General features: G+C 34.7%; 2 protein-coding genes across 2 annotated transcripts; both read left to right on the top strand.

The window, feature by feature from the left end:
* The first annotated feature begins 734 nt into the window (after nt 1-734).
* LOC123553501 (uncharacterized) lies at nt 735-7,816 on the top strand. The gene is made up of 4 exons (XM_053541701.1): nt 735-881; nt 2,074-2,155; nt 6,510-6,655; nt 7,108-7,816. Exons 1-4 carry the CDS (start codon nt 821-823, stop codon nt 7,170-7,172), a joined length of 354 nt encoding a protein of 117 aa, XP_053397676.1. The 5' UTR covers nt 735-820; the 3' UTR covers nt 7,173-7,816.
* A 5,831-nt stretch (nt 7,817-13,647) lies between these two features.
* LOC123552152 (uncharacterized) lies at nt 13,648-18,442 on the top strand. The gene is made up of 4 exons (XM_045341578.2): nt 13,648-13,816; nt 14,001-14,082; nt 16,948-17,093; nt 17,746-18,442. Exons 1-4 carry the CDS (start codon nt 13,756-13,758, stop codon nt 17,922-17,924), a joined length of 468 nt encoding a protein of 155 aa, XP_045197513.2. The 5' UTR covers nt 13,648-13,755; the 3' UTR covers nt 17,925-18,442.
* Nucleotides 18,443-18,783: the final 341 nt, after the last annotated feature.

Consider the following 18,783-nt stretch of genomic DNA (forward strand, 5'->3'; position numbering starts at 1 on the left):
TAAATTCCCACACACACAGAAATCAATCTATTGAAGGAACTCCATAAAACTTAACACAAATATAAATCATCACAGGACAAGTAACTTGTTACAGTTAGCAGAAGAAAGTCTGTCTTATGTATAGAAGAAACCCAACTAAATCCTTAGTTTCTATGACAGTCTATCTACATTATATACTCTAGTTATTTTTAATTAGCAACATGACGTAGATGTTGTTCAGTCAAATTAGTAGTGTAAATCAATAGACACAGTAGCAAAAAAAAATGTTTTCGCTTTTAACACTTTTTTGTTTGAACATATCATTGTATGAACGGAAGAGGACACACTGTGGTTGAAGACACTCTACGTCAAGCTACAACGCTTAAATTTTACTCCACTAAGCCCATTTCCAACCGGAGATGCAAGTAATTTTAAGACTTAAAACATTTGGCAAATAAAAAGGTGCGTTCAAAATCTTTAAGTAAATTTGTCGACAAGTTTAATTGATTTTCAACCTTTTTTTTCAAATTTGATCGTGACAATATCTGGCATTTTTCAAAATGCTAGTCTGTCATATTGAAAAGAAACGTATTAAAGGATCAATACTGAGAAGAAGAAATAAAGACAAAAATCACAAAACAAACACTCGAAATGATAAAACCACATGTTATCAGATCTAAGCATGATTAATTAGGGGTTTTGTGTGTGCGTTTTTTCCAATAAAAATGATAAAGGTTCAGTCCACATATGCTCGACCGAAGATATCAACAAATAGTAATTATTTTGTACAGATGCGTTCGTGTTTCTTGATGAAGATAGGAGAGAAATTATTGCTATAAGCATGGATGTTGTAAAAAATGTACATCCCTTGTTGTTGTTAGTTGTTATAACTATCATTTCGGGTAAGTACTAATAATCTTTATGCTTTTTGAACAATCTAACTGAGATATTAACCACTATTTTTCAGTGTAGCCATGAGTTCTAATATGCTTGTTTTAGTTAAAACATGCTTACGCTAAAATGACGTCACGTTAACGTTATCGGTCTACGTCCTAGTGAAATTATTCCGCGGATGTATAACCTCTTTCCGTGCAGTAATAAAGTTAAAACATGGTTTTTATACATTATTTCTTAAGTAAAACACATATTGTGTCATAATATCGGGGAATATCAAAGTCTACGGACCTGACCAACTCGGCCTATCAGCCTCGTTGTATATTACTTTGGACGGGTCGATAAACTTGGTTATTATACCTCACATAAATGCCGAATGCAAATATCTCATTAGTTTAAATTGGATAATATATCAAATTCCTCATTGGTTATATATATCTCATACGCAAAACCGTTATTTTCACTTTCTGCGCATGTGATATGATCCATAATTTCATATCATACGCTCAATATATTTAGCGCTATTTTGTTTTTCTTCGCATGTGATAGTGTTTTTTTCATTCGTTGAGAGATTGATACTTTCACATTGATTAAAAGACTGAGACGAGAAATTTTCAGATGACGCGCTTATAACATATACTTTAGGATTAAATAACCTTTTCAGTGTTCATCTTTGTGTGAACCCGGCCGATTTTTCTTTTTTAATGATTTGTTCTACTCGCTAAAATTTTCGAAAACAACTTTTTATCAAATATTGAATCGACACTGTAACTATCAAACTGGATCTAACTAAATTGAGAGCTCACACTAATATTTTTTCGTTTAGAAATAAGAATATTTTCGCCGTTTTTCGAATGTTACTGTCGATTTGAAATATACGCATAAATATAGGGGTCAACGATATGTAAACGTCTCAACTAAATCTGTAAAAAAGTCTTATTACACGGCGAAGACGCCACAATTTCTGAGTTACTGCCCCTGAAAAGAGGTGTCATTTATGCTTTGATTTGATATATTCTTGCACAGAATGTTTATTTTGTTGATCTCTAGGCCAAGTTTGAAACTGGGTCATGTGGGGTCAAAAACTAGTTCACCCGCTCATATCAAAGGAAAAGCTTGTTAACACTCTAGAGATCACATTTATGATCCGTTCTTCATGAAATTTGGTCAGAATGTTTATCTTGATTAAATATTTTGCAGATGTTTATGGTAAGAGGTGTACTTTCCTAGGACCCCATTGCAACAACGATGAATTTTGCTGCAACAACAACAGAGAGTGCTGGTAATGATTAAGAACATAAGGACATAGATCCTGGTTAATTATTGTCCATCGTAATCCAGGAAGTAGTCAGTAGATGTTTGATATGGATTTAAATTTAGTTGTAGATAAAACTTTACGAAGAGTAAAATCTCTTTATCAAGAAATTCAATTGCCACTTAAGATTTGTGACTAGGTACTTTCAGACAGGTTAGCAATTTATTACCGCGATAAAAACGTTTCGTGCTTGCATGAAATTTCTTAAGGTAAAAAGAAATTTATCAGTCGGATTCTGTCCCATTGCTTGTTCGATTTGTTGACCGACCCGTATTAAAAAGCTAAAAAGCTAAAGTTTCAAATTATTTTCTCTGATAGTTTTGAATGCGCAGCAAGTATCGACCGGTCGGATATATTTTTGTTTACTTGTTGTCACACTTATTGCAAATTTAATACGCCCTTTAACTTTCATACATTCGGCTCTCAATGTCTGAACCACTGCTACTAGTACTTTTTGAACGTCTATTTTTCACAAGTGAAACTACTAGTATATTCATATCGACAACAATTCCTTCAAGATTGTGGAAAATATACCTCACATATTATTGTATGCTTTTGTTTATAAACTGTTGTACAAAATAACTAAAATATTGTGTGATCTTTACCGTTAAAACTGATTCACTAGCATTCTATTTATAACCAAAAACATATAACTAGTGAAGACGTCGATTCTTTTGTCGATCGGTTTGAAATAGAAATAGAGCCAGTTCTTGATAAACATGCACCACTGACACAGAAAACTAAGATCTGTCGGTCACCTAAACCATGGTTTAGCGTCGACTTACTTCAGCTTAAAAGGTCATTACGTAAAGCTAAACGAGTATGGAGAAAATACCGGGAACCGTACCAACTTGACACTGTAAAAAAGTTACGTCTCAAGTATTATTATGAAATTCGTAAAGAAAAAAGATCAGTTCTTAGTGAGAAAGTGGTAAGTTCAAAAGGCGATTCAAAAAAAATTGTACAAGTTGGTATCGGAACTCACTGGAACAAAGTCTGAACATCTAATGCCCGCTGAAGAAAGTAACATTACATTGGCAGAGAAATTTGCAGATTTCTTTTTGAGCAAAATTGAAAAGATCCGTGAATCACTTGGAAATTATGAAAGTTACGTACCAGAAAAAAGGGATGTTCCACGTTTTGAGGTTTTCAGAGATCTAAGTGAAGCAGAAGTGAAAAAATTGATAAATGAACTTCAAACCAAATCCTGTGAGCTTGATATACTACCCACAAATGTATTAAAGATGCATCTCAATGAATTGGTCCCTTTAATAACTGACTTGGTTAATTTGTCATTACGTCAAGGGATTTTTCCATCGAAGTGGAAACATGCGATAGTCAGGCCTTTGTTGAAGAAGGTCGGACTCGAACTTGTGCTATCCAATTATCGCCCTGTGAGCAATTTGCCATTTTTATCGAAACTTATAGAGAAGGCAGCTCTTTTTTTATTAAATAAACATGCTAGTGAATACCATCTTCTTCCCAAGAATCAGTCAGCGTATAGACGCTTTCACTCCTGCGAAACGGCTTTACTCCGATTAACCAGTGACTTGTTGGAAGGCTTGGAAAATCAGGAGGTCAGTGCTCTAATTGCACTGGATCTGAGTGCCGCCTTTGACACTGTTGACCACGATATTTTAGTCCAAGTGTTACACTCTCAGTATGGGCTATGTGGTACAGCTCTCAACTGGATTGACTCTTATCTTAGGCCACGCAGTTGTAGTGTAAGTGTAGAAACTGCTGTTTCAACTCCACGCCCATTACAATGTAGCGTTCCCCAGGGTAGCTGTTTAGGCCCCTGGCTCTATCTCACTTACGCAGGAACTCTATTTAATGTCATTCCCCGGTCAATATCTGTGTATGGGTTTGCTGATGACCATATTGCCAACAAACGCTTTCGACCATCTTCAGTTGAAAATGAGAAACAGGCTATTCAAGAACTTGAAAACTGTGCATTCACCATTGATAACTGGATGAAACAAAACAAACTTAAAATGAATACGTCAAAAACCGAATTCATCTTATTCGGTAGTAGACAGCAACTTGACAAATGTTCAATAACAGAAATTGACATTGCTGGTGACAAAATCAAATCAGTACATTGTATAAGGTACCTAGGGGCATTCTTAGATGAAAATCTTAGTTTTAAGGATCATGTCAAGAGAAAATGTCAGACCGCAATGGTTAATTATCTTAGAATCAAAAATATTACAAAATACCTTACAAAAGAGGCTAATGAAATTCTGGTATTATCACTGGTCATTTCACATATAGATTATTGCAATGCAATATTGTATGGTATTCCTCACTGTGAAATTCAGAAAATGTAAAGGATACAAAACGTGTGTGCCAAACTCGTTTTAAGACTCAACAAGTACGACAGTTCAAAACAAGCTTTGTTCCGACTACATTGGCTTCCTATCAAAGCTAGAATTGAATTTAAGATTTTAACTGTCATGTTTAATTGTTCAATCGGCCAAGCTCCATCTTACTTGACTGAATTATTATCGGAACAAGCACCAAAACGTAGTTTAAGGTCTTCAGACTCTGTTATAGGTTGTTACGAGGTACCATTTAACAAACGTAAAACATTTGGCGACAGAAGTTTTCAAACTGTAGGACCGAAACTATGGAACAAACTACCAGTAGAAGTGAGAAATTCTGATTCGGTAGACACTTTTAAGAAAAAACTCAAAACACAGTTTTTTAAAAGCTTTGAATCATGGTTCTGATTATTTCTCTGTTGGTGGACTGAATATGGTAGAGACGCTGAGTATACTCTGCTATGTAGTGTGATCGACGTATGCTTTATAATACGCAATGTTGTAATTTGCACTGTACAGAATTTTGTCAAATATGTCGTGTTTCATTGTTTGATACCATTATGTATATAATTTATCATGATTTTTCTTTTTATACGCCCGTTTGAAAAACGGGACGTATTATGGGAACGCCCCTGGCGGGCGGGCGGCGTCCACAGACTTTGTCCGGAGCATATCTTCTACATGCATGAAGGGATTTTGATGAAACTTGGCACAGTTGTTCACCATCATGAGACGGAGTGTCATGCGCAAAAACCAGGTCCCTAGGTCTAAGGTCAAGGTCACACTTAGAGGTCAAAGGTCAAATTCAAGAATGACATTGTCCGGAGCATATCTTCTTCATGCATGGAGGGATTTTGATATAACTTGGCACAAATGTTCACCACCACGAGGCGGAGTGTCATGCGCAAGAACCAGGTCCCTAGGTCAAAGGTCAAGGTCACACTTAGAGGTCAAAGGATACAAGAATGAAAACCTTGTCCGGAGCATTTCTTTTTCATGCATAGAGGGATTTTGATATAACTTTGCACAAATGTTTACCACCACGAGGCGGAGTGTCATGCGCAAGAACCAGGTCCCTAGGTCAAAGGTCAAGGTCACACTTAGAGGTCAAAGGATACAAGAATGAAAACCTTGTCCGGAGCATTTCTTCTTCATGCATAGAGGGATTTTGATATAACTTTGCACAAATGTTCACCACCACGAGGCGAAGTGTCATGCGCAAGAACCAGGTCCCTAGGTCAAAGGTCAAGGTCACACTTAGAGGCCAAAGGTCAGATACAAGAATGACTTTGTCCGAAGCATTTCTTCATGCATGGAGGGATTTTGATGTAACTTGGCACAATTATACACCATCATGAGATGAAGTGTCATGCGCAGTTCCTTTCTTTAGAATTACTTCCCTTTGTTGTTACTATAAATAGCTTATATTGTAACTTTTTCATTACTAGTCGTAGGGAAAAATCGAGACCACTTTTCTGTAGTACAACATGCATGCTACATCCAATTATGAGGTGTATTTTGACCAATCTCTACCTGGTAAAGATTCTTGTGTGGACTTACAATTTTTTTATGGATTTTTTTTTTTTTTTTAAGATTATCTTCCCTTAGTTGTTACTATAAATAACTTATATTGTAACTTTTTTATAATTGACCGTAGGGAAAAAACAAGACCACTTTTTGTGGTACAACATAGATGTTACTTTCAAATTTTAGGTGTATTTTAAGGTATCTCTACCTGGTAAGGAGTTTTTTTGTGGACTTAGAAAAACAAATGGCTTACAATGATTACTAAACAACCACAAAATTAAAATTCCATTTGCAAATACAGGTGCTAGAGTAAAGAAATTTGCTGTGACGGGCGTATATTGTGACAATCTGGCACTCTTGTTTAATTTAATGTACAACGCCAGTGAATATATTATGTGTAAAATTAGGCGTTTAATCAAATAAAGCAGTTTCAGTTTTTCAGTTTTTTATAACACAGTTCTGTATTCCAGCTCTGGCACTGTTTTGGCTGTGTGGGTAATCATTGTCATAGTGATTGGGTGTGTCTTATTCATTAGCTGCTGTGTTGCTGTAATTTGTTGTTTAGTGAAGCAAAGTCATCGTCCCGGACAGGTCATTCAACCTGTACAACAACCTGGTAATATAGAATTCTTAAGTTGAATATCAGTCAAGGTTTAAATTTTTTTAATCCGTGTACATATACGCGCGTTGTACTACATTTCTACTTCTCCACAGTCTTGTATCTTTAGTCATTTCATACTCTTTCTGATCACGCTCCAACTATGAACGAATCAACATCATCATGTCTTCGTTTGGGGACTGAACTAGCGATTACAGTTTATGTAGTTTTGTGTTCTGTCTTCTATCTTTGTGGGTGCACCCTCCGTTAGGTGTGATGTTTAATACACAAGTGACTATTTACACTGAGATTGCTTCTTAGCATTTAAAGTTTTCACTTATTTTGACAACATTTATAAACAATTTTACCTTCAAAATGTTTTGTTTTACATGTTTCTCTTACATAAAAATTTTTGTTTATATGTTTATAAAGATATATAATTCATTCAGTACATTTTCATCTAAATATAGGTGTTTCTATCGTGGCAACGGGACACCAAGGCCAACCCGGTACTGGCCAGCCAATGTACGGATAACCAATGTATGGACATCAACCTTACGCTCAACAGCAATTAGGTTTCCAGCAGCCAGCTAGCGGAGACAAGGAAGGAACCAGTAATCCAGCACAGCCACCGTCCTGCTGAGAGTTACTAGCGCTAAAAATTATTAGTAGTACTTCAGTTCTAAAGACTACTGTTTGCATTAATGAAATACTAAAATACCAGTTCAAATTCTGTTACTGTACGTTTTCTTTTTGACCCAACTTACAGAATAATCTGTTTTATATCGACTTAAACTGTAGGCCCCTAAGGCTTTAATTAACATCCATCCTCGCTCATAAGCATAAGTAACTTTTTCACATATATGTATCGACAAACAAAAATCATTAATACACCTACAGGACTTTGGCATTCACCAACTTACATCTATATCATTTGCCTTTAATTAAAGCCAACTCACAGCAACCTTCTTAACTCCAGAATCTTCCTCATTGTAGCCTTTCAGTGAATGAAAAATAAAGTCACGTTTTATTGTTATCAGTAGCTCGGCGATGTTTTTTAAACTAAAATGAAATTTTATTTTAGTTATGTATGTATACATGTGTTTCTTAAACTTTGTTTTCTCACGCTTGAAATAAAGTAATTGCGTCTACCTTTACAATGGGCGTACATTGTCATTCTCATATACGTTTTGTCATTGGAGAAATGAAAAGCTTAAAAATCATGTAAAGCCTAAGGGGGCTAGTGGCTTAAATGCTTCATTTCAACAGTAGTTTCTATATGACTTTCATCAATTCATGGCGGCGGAAGACCCCAAGTGCACATTAAGACATGGTTTCAGACATGAACATATACTTTGGTCGAACACTTGACCCTCTGCAAGCCAGACTGACAGCTTTCCCATATTGATAAATAAAATCTAGTTTGAGCGATGTTTCGTTCATACCGAGGGGCATATCTTTAGAATAAGCGATTTCTGCCATTTGCCAACCGGCTGCAAAGGCTCCTGTCGTAACAGGTACTTTTCTGATGATTGAATTGTAACACAGAATATGATAAATAAAAAATATGCTGTGTAATCAGAATTTTGTAAAAGCAACATTGATACTACTATGATTCTCAGGTAATTTTAGTTTATAAAATAGCAGTAATATACGGTGGTATGTTTAAGACATGCATTTATTAAAGATTAAATTATCTCGTGTGCACGATATCTTATCTCGAGCACACGACATCTTATCTCGAGAGCATAACATCTTATCTCGTGCAATCAATATCCTATCTCGTGCGCACGACATCTTAACTCTTGTGCACGACATATTATCTCGTGTGCTCGATATCTTATCTCGTGCGCACGACATTTTAGCATTTGGAAAAATATCATGACACACCGGCCTTCCCTGGGCTCATAACGAAATTACAGTACTATGTTTTTCTGTAAAAAGCAAGCCGCTTCCCAAAAGATAAAAGTGAAAGTAATTGTTGAAAATTAAGATATTTAGCTGATGGTTATGGTGGCTAATTTGTGCCATTTCGTTATTTCGTTCTGTCGCAACGACACAATGACGAACGTCGTTATTTCGCCCCCACCAAACCTCGCCCCGCCGAATGTTGACCCGCTAAACATCGCCTCACCGTATATGGCATTATACAACATTCCAAAGTAGTCAGGGAGAAGCAAAAGATTTGTTTTTAATTTTCAAAATATCTTCTTTATTATGGTAGAAAGATGTGGTATCGTGTCAAAGTGTGATGTTAACTTGTCCAAACAGTATCTTATTATAAAATGTCAAAGTACTGTGTGATCTAGTCGAAAGAGTGTGTCATTATATTAAAAAGCTAGACATGATCAAATGATACTTTAACAAAACAACATAGCTTTTTGACATAATAAGGCACTGTTTTGACGAGTAAACACCACACGTTAACATAATAATATGCCTAGTTAGCATAATAAGACACAATTTGGACAAGCTAACACCATACTGTGACATGATAACAAAGCATATCAACATAGTAAGACCCTATTTTGACAAGATTTTGACAAGATTCCATAGTATTTTAACATAACAGTACACTCGGTAGTGAAGATCACATGATAAGTTGATAACATAGCTTTTTAACATTATTAAGATACTGTTTTGACAAGTTAACATCACGCATGAAATGTCCAGACATGAGACAGCTGCGGCGTTCCATACTTTCCTATTTAAGTATTAATTTCTGTTTCGAAGGAGACGAAAATTTTGCGTTTTGAAATTGAATGACTTCTATGCGTCTTGTAGCATAAATATGTTGCGTCTAATTGATAAGCACAAAGCTTTAGAAAAACATGTTGCTTTTCTTACGAAGTACATACAAAATGCTACTAAAACAATTTGTGGGACCCTATAGATGTTATATTGCGGTAAATTTATTGACATAGGGTGTAACTTGAGAAACTCCAGAGAAAAATTTTACATAGTTTAAATGTTAAATTACAAATAATATTGCTTATTACTAGATGTTGAACCAGACTTAATTAATTTTGTTAACGGAAATGATGTATTTGGCCAATATGTAAATTGTGTATAGGCGGACTAGACAGATAAGAAGGTAAGACACATACACAGCAACCACGTGGTGATTCAGAAGCCATAGACTGGCTCCCGTCCCTATGTTTGTTCCGTCATATTTCTCATAAACATGTATCCTTATTAACAGTGGAAGTAACTGTTGTGCAGATTGTTTCTATAGATGGATTTACATTTGGCGCGGTCCTTAGCAACGGAAGTAAATTTGTGCATGCGCACTCTACGTAGTGCAAAAAAAGAACATGACCATACAATATAAACTACGTTAAAGTTATATTACATTTCAATCTATTCGATAAATATGGGTGTGTATTATAATAAATTAACACTGCAGGACAAAGGAAAATGTGTGTAAACCTTTGCACATCCACAACGGCCTTGCTCAAAATGATATAATTTGACTAATGCGCATTGTAACTGATAATTAGATATTCACAATGAACAGGCAATAAGCTATTTTTCAGCAATATCAAATTTTCATCTCGACAAATTTATGTTAAAGAAAAATGAGAAATTGATACTTTCCATCAATTTAAAAAGCTTAAAGTGGTACGGACATTTCTTTTCTGACGAAAATAAGAATAAAGCCAGCTTAGTTTAAACATATTCATGCCCAAAATAAAGTTCATATTTTTTATATTGATGTATATGTCATACTGTGGTGAAAGCCAAACAGAAAATGATAAGAATGGAAGACAATTCGCCTTTGCGGACAAAATATAACTGTATGTGCATATCGAGCTTATTTGTAATGGGGCTAGGAATATAGCAATATAATGATGATTTTATGTAGGTTTACTTATTTTTGAGCGGTCTTTTTGCCACGCGTAAAGAGCACGTGCGCATTAAAATCAAAACATCCGGTAAAACATCAGGGCAACCAAAAGCGTTGTAAATCCGTCTATATTTACATGTTTTATAGCCTCTGTCTATAAAAGAGACTAAATTTTACTTAAACAATATTTTTACTTAAACAATATTATGAAAAATAACAATGCAGCCAAAGAGCCAGACTACGTAAGCCGGCTTAATCTGAATCTTTTTGTGCTCCGTCAGTTAGAAGTTATGCTGTTGGTTAAATAAAAAGTAGGTTGAAACTACACAGCAGATAAAGTTATATATCCAGCAGAATTGAGCGCTACGCTGCAGTCGCCACATTTTTGAATTCGCAGAATTTTAATGATTTTTTTTTATTAGATTTTGTTATCAAAATAGTTTTGGGTGTTTTTATTCCGTAGAAATATGGTGTTGGCTAATGCTGGTGAGAATCTAAAACAAGTAGAACCTAAACTGACATTGGAATTTCTTTGCAACAACTAAGTACATGTAAAGCGAAAATCCATCTTCTGAAGCGCTATGAACAAAATCCTCGATACATTATTACTACGTATGAATGTAAACATACTTTTAATAAATGTATGTAGATGAATGGTGGGTGTTCGCATGAAACAAGCATTACTATAGCTTGATACGTGGGAGTCCAAATCGTGACGTAATTATCACTTTCATTTCATTTCAGTCTGATATTACCTCCCAGTGTTTTTAGGCCGTTTTTTTTTAACATAACCCTTTCTAGATGTACATGATAAAGTAAACTGTGCCATTAAAACACGGGACAATGTGTTTTTAAATCATTTTCTTTTTATTGTGACATATTTATGAAAAACACTGTTTTTATCACAACACAATTTTTCCCCTATTTTAGTGGTTACGGCGCAATTTTCCCCTCCTTACGGGCCCCGCCACCATTTCCCCAAAACACTGCCTCCTGTGGACAGACCGCCAGGGGAGGTAACTAGAGTCACGCATTGGGACTAGATACGTGGTTGCTTTGTGTATTAGTATTGCCTTCTGTCGGTCTAGTCCGTCTATACAAATTTTGTCTCCACATGTATACAGATAAAAGCTTGTCCGGGCTGTAACTTTGCCATGCATACAGCAATCTTTTTTATTTGGCGTAAGTGTCGAGTGTAACTCCCAATCCTTTTGACAGCTGGCTCGACATGTTGCCCGTGGGCATCTAGTTAGTATTTTTTGATAACACCTTCCCTTAAATTGAAAGCTCACATGTGGATGTTTTATTGCTTTAAAAATTTTAATAACACACTCTGTTCCGTTTCACTCACTTCACTCAAACTACTCTGTGAAAACGCACACATTTTTTGTTTTCTGTAGGCTAATAGATGTCACGACGACGCAATTATAAGTCATATGGCGGGGGTCAAAGAAGACCCAATGTGCCTCTTATTTAAAGCATGGGCGGCCACCTACACCTTTTGAGGTTCAGTAAAAACTCCCGCTTATTTTTGAAGCATGCATGCTTAAAATGGGAATATTTAGCAAGAAAAACAAGTTCTAAGTGAGGTATAATTGATGAAAATCTCATCTCTTACAATTGGCGGACTAGAATAACAGATGCAGATTTTTAAATGGTTGCATTTTTCAAAACCAAGACACAAGCGGACAGATTTTACAATGTATTTTCCTTTGTAAAATGTTAAAATTTCTGTACGTTTAGCCTCATCCTCAAAACGGATAACAAAACAGGCTTAAGGAGCACCTAAAATTCAAAGTTTTTTAAATGCACCGACCTTAAACTTGCCGCTTAAAACCATCAATAATAATTGGAAAAGTAGTATTGACTTATTGAATTCTGACAGTATTCTGAGTAATTTTCGCCATGTGTTTCTCTTCAAAAATTCTCATGTGAGTATGCGTTTCTTCCTCATACGACATTTTACGCAAGAGGGACTTATAGTACTAAATCCATTGAAACTTATTATTATTTAAACAAGAGTTGTTCCGAGATACATGTATGTTAGGTGTGCGTTTTCAAAGCGTTTCAGGGTATAGTTAGCAGCACTAATTGGTAATTGATAATTAAATACTGTATTTAGTAATCTCACTTGGTTTTCTACAATGGGATAATTTCATTTTAAATTGTTTTACAAGAAATCTTTGTATTTTTTCTTTTAAAAAAGACTGCGAAAAACGTAGCACTTTATTGTGAAAACACTTTAGTCAAGTATATTCAACATCATGCATTTCAAATTCTTTCTTGGGTATAAAAAGTCTGCAGCTATATTATAAATGGCTGATAAACGAGCTACCTCAATGTTATATCAATGAGGAAGTAATTAAACTAAAACCGGAAAACGTCTTGACATGGACTAGATAACCATTTAAATTGAATACCAACACGATTTCAAATGTATAAACCTCTGTACAAACAACATGGGGATTGCTGGTTTCTGGTCCGGACTGAATGGCCGTTTCAAGATCAGCTGTGTAAAGGAGCATCTAATCAACTTAAACTCCCGAAAATCAACTAAATTTCGCATATGAACTTACTCTGAAATCATGACATCTTATATACACAAATAACAAGCGCTTTGACAAGAAGTGTGACAGATAATGACTAAAATTGTATACCGACGACCATCCTATCCCGAAACAAACCCGTTATATATCCAGCGATACAGTGTCGTTAGGCTTTGTCCATTCCTTCTGCTTTCTTTCTCTTTATTTGCTTTCTTTCTCTCTCTTTAGAACCATATCAAAGTAATCGATGAACAGCATCGATTGGCAAGGATATATAAAATATACATAGAGAAGTAATGCAAATATCGTATTGGCCTATTGTAATTTTCTATGAAACCTTGACAGGAGGTGTATCTCTCATACTGTTGAAGACCGTGACTAATTCAAGAATAGACGGAAAATTCAAAAGTAATAACGCTTGTGAAAAAAGTTTGATTTTGTGCAAGCCCATATTTTTGTCGCCCACATTACTCATATGTCCATATCGTGAAGTGGGATCGTATTCTTCACAGGGGTGTGGAGAATTTAATTTAATACAGCCCAACAAACTCACAATTATTGTAACACCGAAATATTGCATGGCCTATAGCTGATAAGAATTCATTACATCGTGGTTTTAATTTAGTCTAAATACTGGCTTTATCATATTCATACGTAAAAACACCTTATTTGATAGAATTGTTGTGTCAGTTTACCACACAAAAAGGATAAAATTGTATTGATATATGGATGCAACAATTCAAATGATATACACCAGTTTACTGGTGATAATTTTATTCGTTCAAGGTTTGTGGGATTAATGTTTTATGACAATTTTATTACAGGCAAAGTAAAAATAATGGTTTTCAACTATTAGTGAAGCAACATCCGCAACCACGAAAAAGTCAGAAATAATAACAGATATGTATAACCTGTATAGTTATAACTATATAATTCTATTTATGAGTGTGTGTTTTTTAATATGTTTCAGATGTATATACAAAGACGTATTGTTCATTGTGGAAATCATGCAGTGACGGCTACTACTGTTGTAACAACGACACTGCATGCTGGTAAATATACATATATGTATTTGCTGTAAATAAAGGTACGGAAGTAAAACTTATGATTACATTTTTTTCTTGATTCTATCACCCCAGTCATGAGCACTCGGATAGACTGGCAATACAATTTTAACGATTACTTGATTTAATGAAATACTGTTTATGCTAGAAATAAAGGATATTACAGGAGTGTCTTTTCATATTGAATTTATTTAACGAGTTGAATAAAATGATAAAATGCAAGGCTCTGCCGAGCATTTTATCAGTTTTATTCAACGAGTCAAATAAAATCAATGTGGAAAGTCACAAATGAAATATTCTTTTTATCACAGATTAGCTTTTCCTGTCGAAACATTAAAATTTCTAATTTCTTAAACAATTATAAACAAGTCAATTTGACCAACGTCTCCTATAATATAAACGACGTCGACGTCAAAGCTTTATTCTAACATGGCTCGATTTGATTTCCAGTTAAACAAAGAAGATAATCAAGCTCTATATATTTAAGAAATAATTTATAACAAAAGAGTGTTTTAATACTAATTATGCACGATGGGCGGTTATACGTCGGGGGTAATAATTTATCGAGGGTGCAGCCTATTTGTACGACGTATTACCGCACGTGTGTATAAATAGTGTTAAAACACAGTTTTGCTATAAATTATTTCGATTCTAATATGCCCTTAATCTAAAACAGTAGATAAAATATAGAAGCGCTCTTTCTTGGTCGCAACAAAAACTTTGACGTCATTGCACGTTAATGTGACGTCATTCTAGCGTAAGAGTGTTTTAAGGTAGTTCTGCACGTTTGATAAACCGGAAGTGATGGCGTAACGTCATTTATCCGGAAAACGTAGAATAAAGCCTGGATTCGGCGTACGGAAATGAAAATCAGTTTAAGAATTAAAAGCAACCTGTGAATAAAGTTATCAATTTGTAACAGTCTCTATCTTTCTAAAGCAAAGATATGATATTAAAACATTTGACACATTAAATAATTCAAAATAATGTCTTAAAATTAGCTTCAAATAGGCAGTTCACTTTAATTATGGCCAAATATCTCAGAAATAAGCACACGGACCTATACATTTTATTTCACTGTATTATAGGCCTTATATCTATTTACGAGAACTTTATTTTGAGAAGTTTCATTAAAATCTACATTGTGGAAATTTTTCTATTTGCGAAAATGTTATGAAAGTTGCTATTTTCCCATAGACTCCCATTATGAAAAATTGCGTGAGGTCCAAATTTTTCAAATCAGTCTAGCAAAAAATCAAGTACACGACCCTATCCTTTTTATTTGCTGAATTTTCTAGGTATATTCTGAAGTTTTGAAAAATCAGAGTTTAATCAAATTCTACATTGTAGTTAAAGTTTCGGTCCAAAAGTGCAGAACTACCTTAATAGAGACAATCATATTAGAATCTGCGATAAACAACGGTTGACTCGCGGACCGGTAAGAGGGCATTATGAAGTCAATTATGACGTCAAATGGCCGCATGACGTCCAATACATTACGCCTCGGGTAAATGAAGTCCAGCATATTATGTATTAAAATATGTCAATGAGCATGTCAGAATGAAAACAATCAAGGCCTTCTTGTGATTTGTCGTCTAATTTACCACGGTTCATCGTTCAGATGCTTCAGTATTTAACCACGCGGGCTAACGCCCTCGTCTGAACTCTGAACCGTGGTAAATTAGACGATAAACCACTCGAAGGCCTTGATTATTTGTTAATTACACTACAGTGTATTATCATTTTTATGTAATGGCTTTATTATACTCCCGCGACGTCAAACCAACTACGTCCACTCAACGCTAACGTCAACATAGATTTGTGAGGATGAAAACTTTTATATCATTTGAAACCGTGACTACTAAACAAAACAAAATAATTCTGATTAGATCTAAACATCATATATGCTATGCAACCATAAAATGTTGATAGTGAGATTTCGTTTGTCATCGTTTAAGGTAGTGGTATTTTGTAGATTTCAAAGTGGGTATTGATTTAAGAGAACCAATAAAAATTAATCAAATGTTTCGAAGTCCTCGCCAGATAAATACTACAGGGTGTAAATAAATACTTAATTTCTATAGCCGATTGAAATCTACATATCTAAGGGTAAACACTATAAATTTGAAATTCAAGTTCTTAAGCAGACGTTATTTTAAAAATAAATTGACTTTTACGCAGTTTCGATTTTTGACCATTTCTTTAAAAGATCTGCTTGGTATGCATGTATATTTGATAATTATATTTTAAGTAATGTCGAAACGAATATATAGAGGATATTTGTTTGTTTTAGAGTAAGATCGAAATATATTTCACCGAGTGAACACTATAATGCAGTATTTTTACGAGTGGCGCAGCCACGAGTGAAAATGTTAATTATGGTGTTCACGAGTGAAATATATTTTGATCTTACACTGAAACAAACAAATTTTCTATTTATTTTATGCATTTTAATGGTTTTAACCAAATTATACTCAGTTTTCCCGTGCAACGTCACGTGCATCGCATCATAACGTGATAATGTCATGACGTCAGGATGTCTTTGTAGAAAAACTATTAATAGTTCTATTACGTTTTCTGACTTTTTTGACATTTTATTATGATAAAATGTAAATATTTATGATTCTTTTATTATTTTTATACATCTTTACCTTTACTGAAGAATATTTTGCAATGAATTTCCTATCAGTTATAATTCAAATCATTTCGCATTCAAATGTAGAACCGTACCAGTGAAAAATAAAAATGATATTTTCACTGTTTGAAACAGTATTTCACAGAAGAGTATAAAATAAAAAGAAAATAACTTCGTCGTTGTTTCTCTGTACACAAAATTTAAAATTTAATTTTCAGTTCAGCAGGTGTTTTGGCTGTGTGGGCAATTGTGTGTATAGTTATTGGATCGATCCTGTTTATCAGTTGTTGTATTGCTGTGATATGCTGCCTTGTCAAGCAAAATAATCGTCCTGGACATGTGGTACAAACAGTACAGCAACCTGGTAAGATAGCTTTCTTTTCGTTATGCATTCAAATGCCGCTTTAGATAAAAAAATATCTGTAATATTACGTTTTGCTTTTTTGTCACACCGTCTTATCTCTGGCTCACGTCCAAAATCATCTATTCTTCAGGAATGCGGGTCTATCTGTTCATTGATAGCATATTCTACGAGTGAGATAATGTTTAATATAAATTTAACGCCAGATTACAACTGGTTTTATACGCAACGGCGCAACTGTTTTAGGATTCAGCACCAGAAGTAACTTCACAGTGTCCGCAAGTTACACGTGAATCATCATTGAGGACGAATGACTTCAAACATTATTATACTGTCTTATATTGACTTCTATTCAAAGAAAACATAAACACGCTCTGGGATCGAACTCGCGACCCTATATTCGGTTGTAATATACTCTTATCTCCATTGAGCTTACCGGGCGAATACAACTTACCTTTACTTCTTTGTTTTATATCAAGACTGATTTTAACATTTAAAATATTCTTTTTGACAATATTTACAAAAATGTATGTTTTCAGTATGTTATATTTCTATTTTTGCTTTTATTTTATCATACAATTATGACTCTTGAGTGACCGAGGATACTAAATTATATAACAGTAGTATTTTCAGACATTGGTTATTAATAATTCAGGAGTCGCTGTTATAACAGCCGGGCAACAAGGTCAGCCAGGATATGGCCAGCCCATGTACGGACAACCCATGTACGGCCAGCAACCTTATGGACAACAGCCGTATGGTGTCCAGCAACCAGCGGGATCTAGCGGTCCAGCGTATCCTCCCCCAGCATATCCTCCTCCGCCTGAGAAGTAGTGGTGTTGTGATCCTCAGATCGTTTATTGTGATAAAAAGGAACAAACTAACAACTTAAAAAGTTACATATTCTTACACTAGAGTGGTTGTGATTTTATACCTGTACGGAATCTGCTACATTTTTCGTGCTAGTAGGATTTCTTTCTTTCTTTCAAAAGAGCTCGAAGTTTCAAACTTTGGAACAATAAAGTTACAATTTAGACGTACACATTCTAAATTTACTTATAAAACCTAACATCTAAAGTCTTAAACGTGTATATGTATGTTATGCGAGGAAATCCAGATAAATTTACCAGACACACATTTCAGCACACGCTTGTTGTTTTGATATGGTACGCTTACATGTACATGTATGAAATTGCATTATGAGTGAGTTTTTTTACCAACTTCTGTCACATGATCTTCATTTTATGTCTTCATTACCTTTTATCATAATAAGATTCATTTTCCTTCTTCTTTGTTGCCTTTTGTCATTATCACTTTGATATGATATAAATAAAAAAAATGTCAAAGTTCTTTATTAATGGCCATTTTTAATTTTCTTATATGTACACAATCATATATGTTCGTAAAAAGGGGGAAATGTCAAGAGCCAACGACGAGATACAGAGTTACCAACGTTTCATGGGATTGCTCTGGTAATTAATGTTGGGTCTGTAACTAAGTGTGCAGTGGTACCAACACAGTGCTGCTGCAAACTAAGTATTGCTGTTTATATTGCAACGCTACACATATTTTGAACCACTTTAAAAATGCAACACGTTCAAGTAAATATGTCTCACCATATGTGATGAAAATATGTCGATTTTGTCTTGCTGGTCAGTAATGTCTGTCTGCCTCAAACGTTTTTCCAGACTAC

The sequence above is a fragment of the Mercenaria mercenaria genome, chromosome 4, assembly GCF_021730395.1.
Source record: "Mercenaria mercenaria strain notata chromosome 4, MADL_Memer_1, whole genome shotgun sequence".
NCBI classification, from domain to species: domain Eukaryota; kingdom Metazoa; phylum Mollusca; class Bivalvia; order Venerida; family Veneridae; genus Mercenaria; species Mercenaria mercenaria.

Bases quoted from the DNA above. Each gene is read 5' to 3' on its own strand.
- LOC123553501 (XM_053541701.1), top strand. From the start codon at position 821: ATGGATGTTGTAAAAAATGTACATCCCTTGTTGTTGTTAGTTGTTATA. The intron at 2,156-6,509 runs GTAATGATTAAG...TCTGTATTCCAG, and splicing joins AACAACAACAGAGAGTGCTG to CTCTGGCACTGTTTTGGCTG. The intron at 6,656-7,107 runs GTAATATAGAAT...ATCTAAATATAG, and splicing joins TCAACCTGTACAACAACCTG to GTGTTTCTATCGTGGCAACG.
- LOC123552152 (XM_045341578.2), top strand. From the start codon at position 13,756: ATGGATGCAACAATTCAAATGATATACACCAGTTTACTGGTGATAATT. The intron at 13,817-14,000 runs GTTTGTGGGATT...AATATGTTTCAG, and splicing joins GATAATTTTATTCGTTCAAG to ATGTATATACAAAGACGTAT. The intron at 17,094-17,745 runs GTAAGATAGCTT...TTAATAATTCAG, and splicing joins ACAAACAGTACAGCAACCTG to GAGTCGCTGTTATAACAGCC.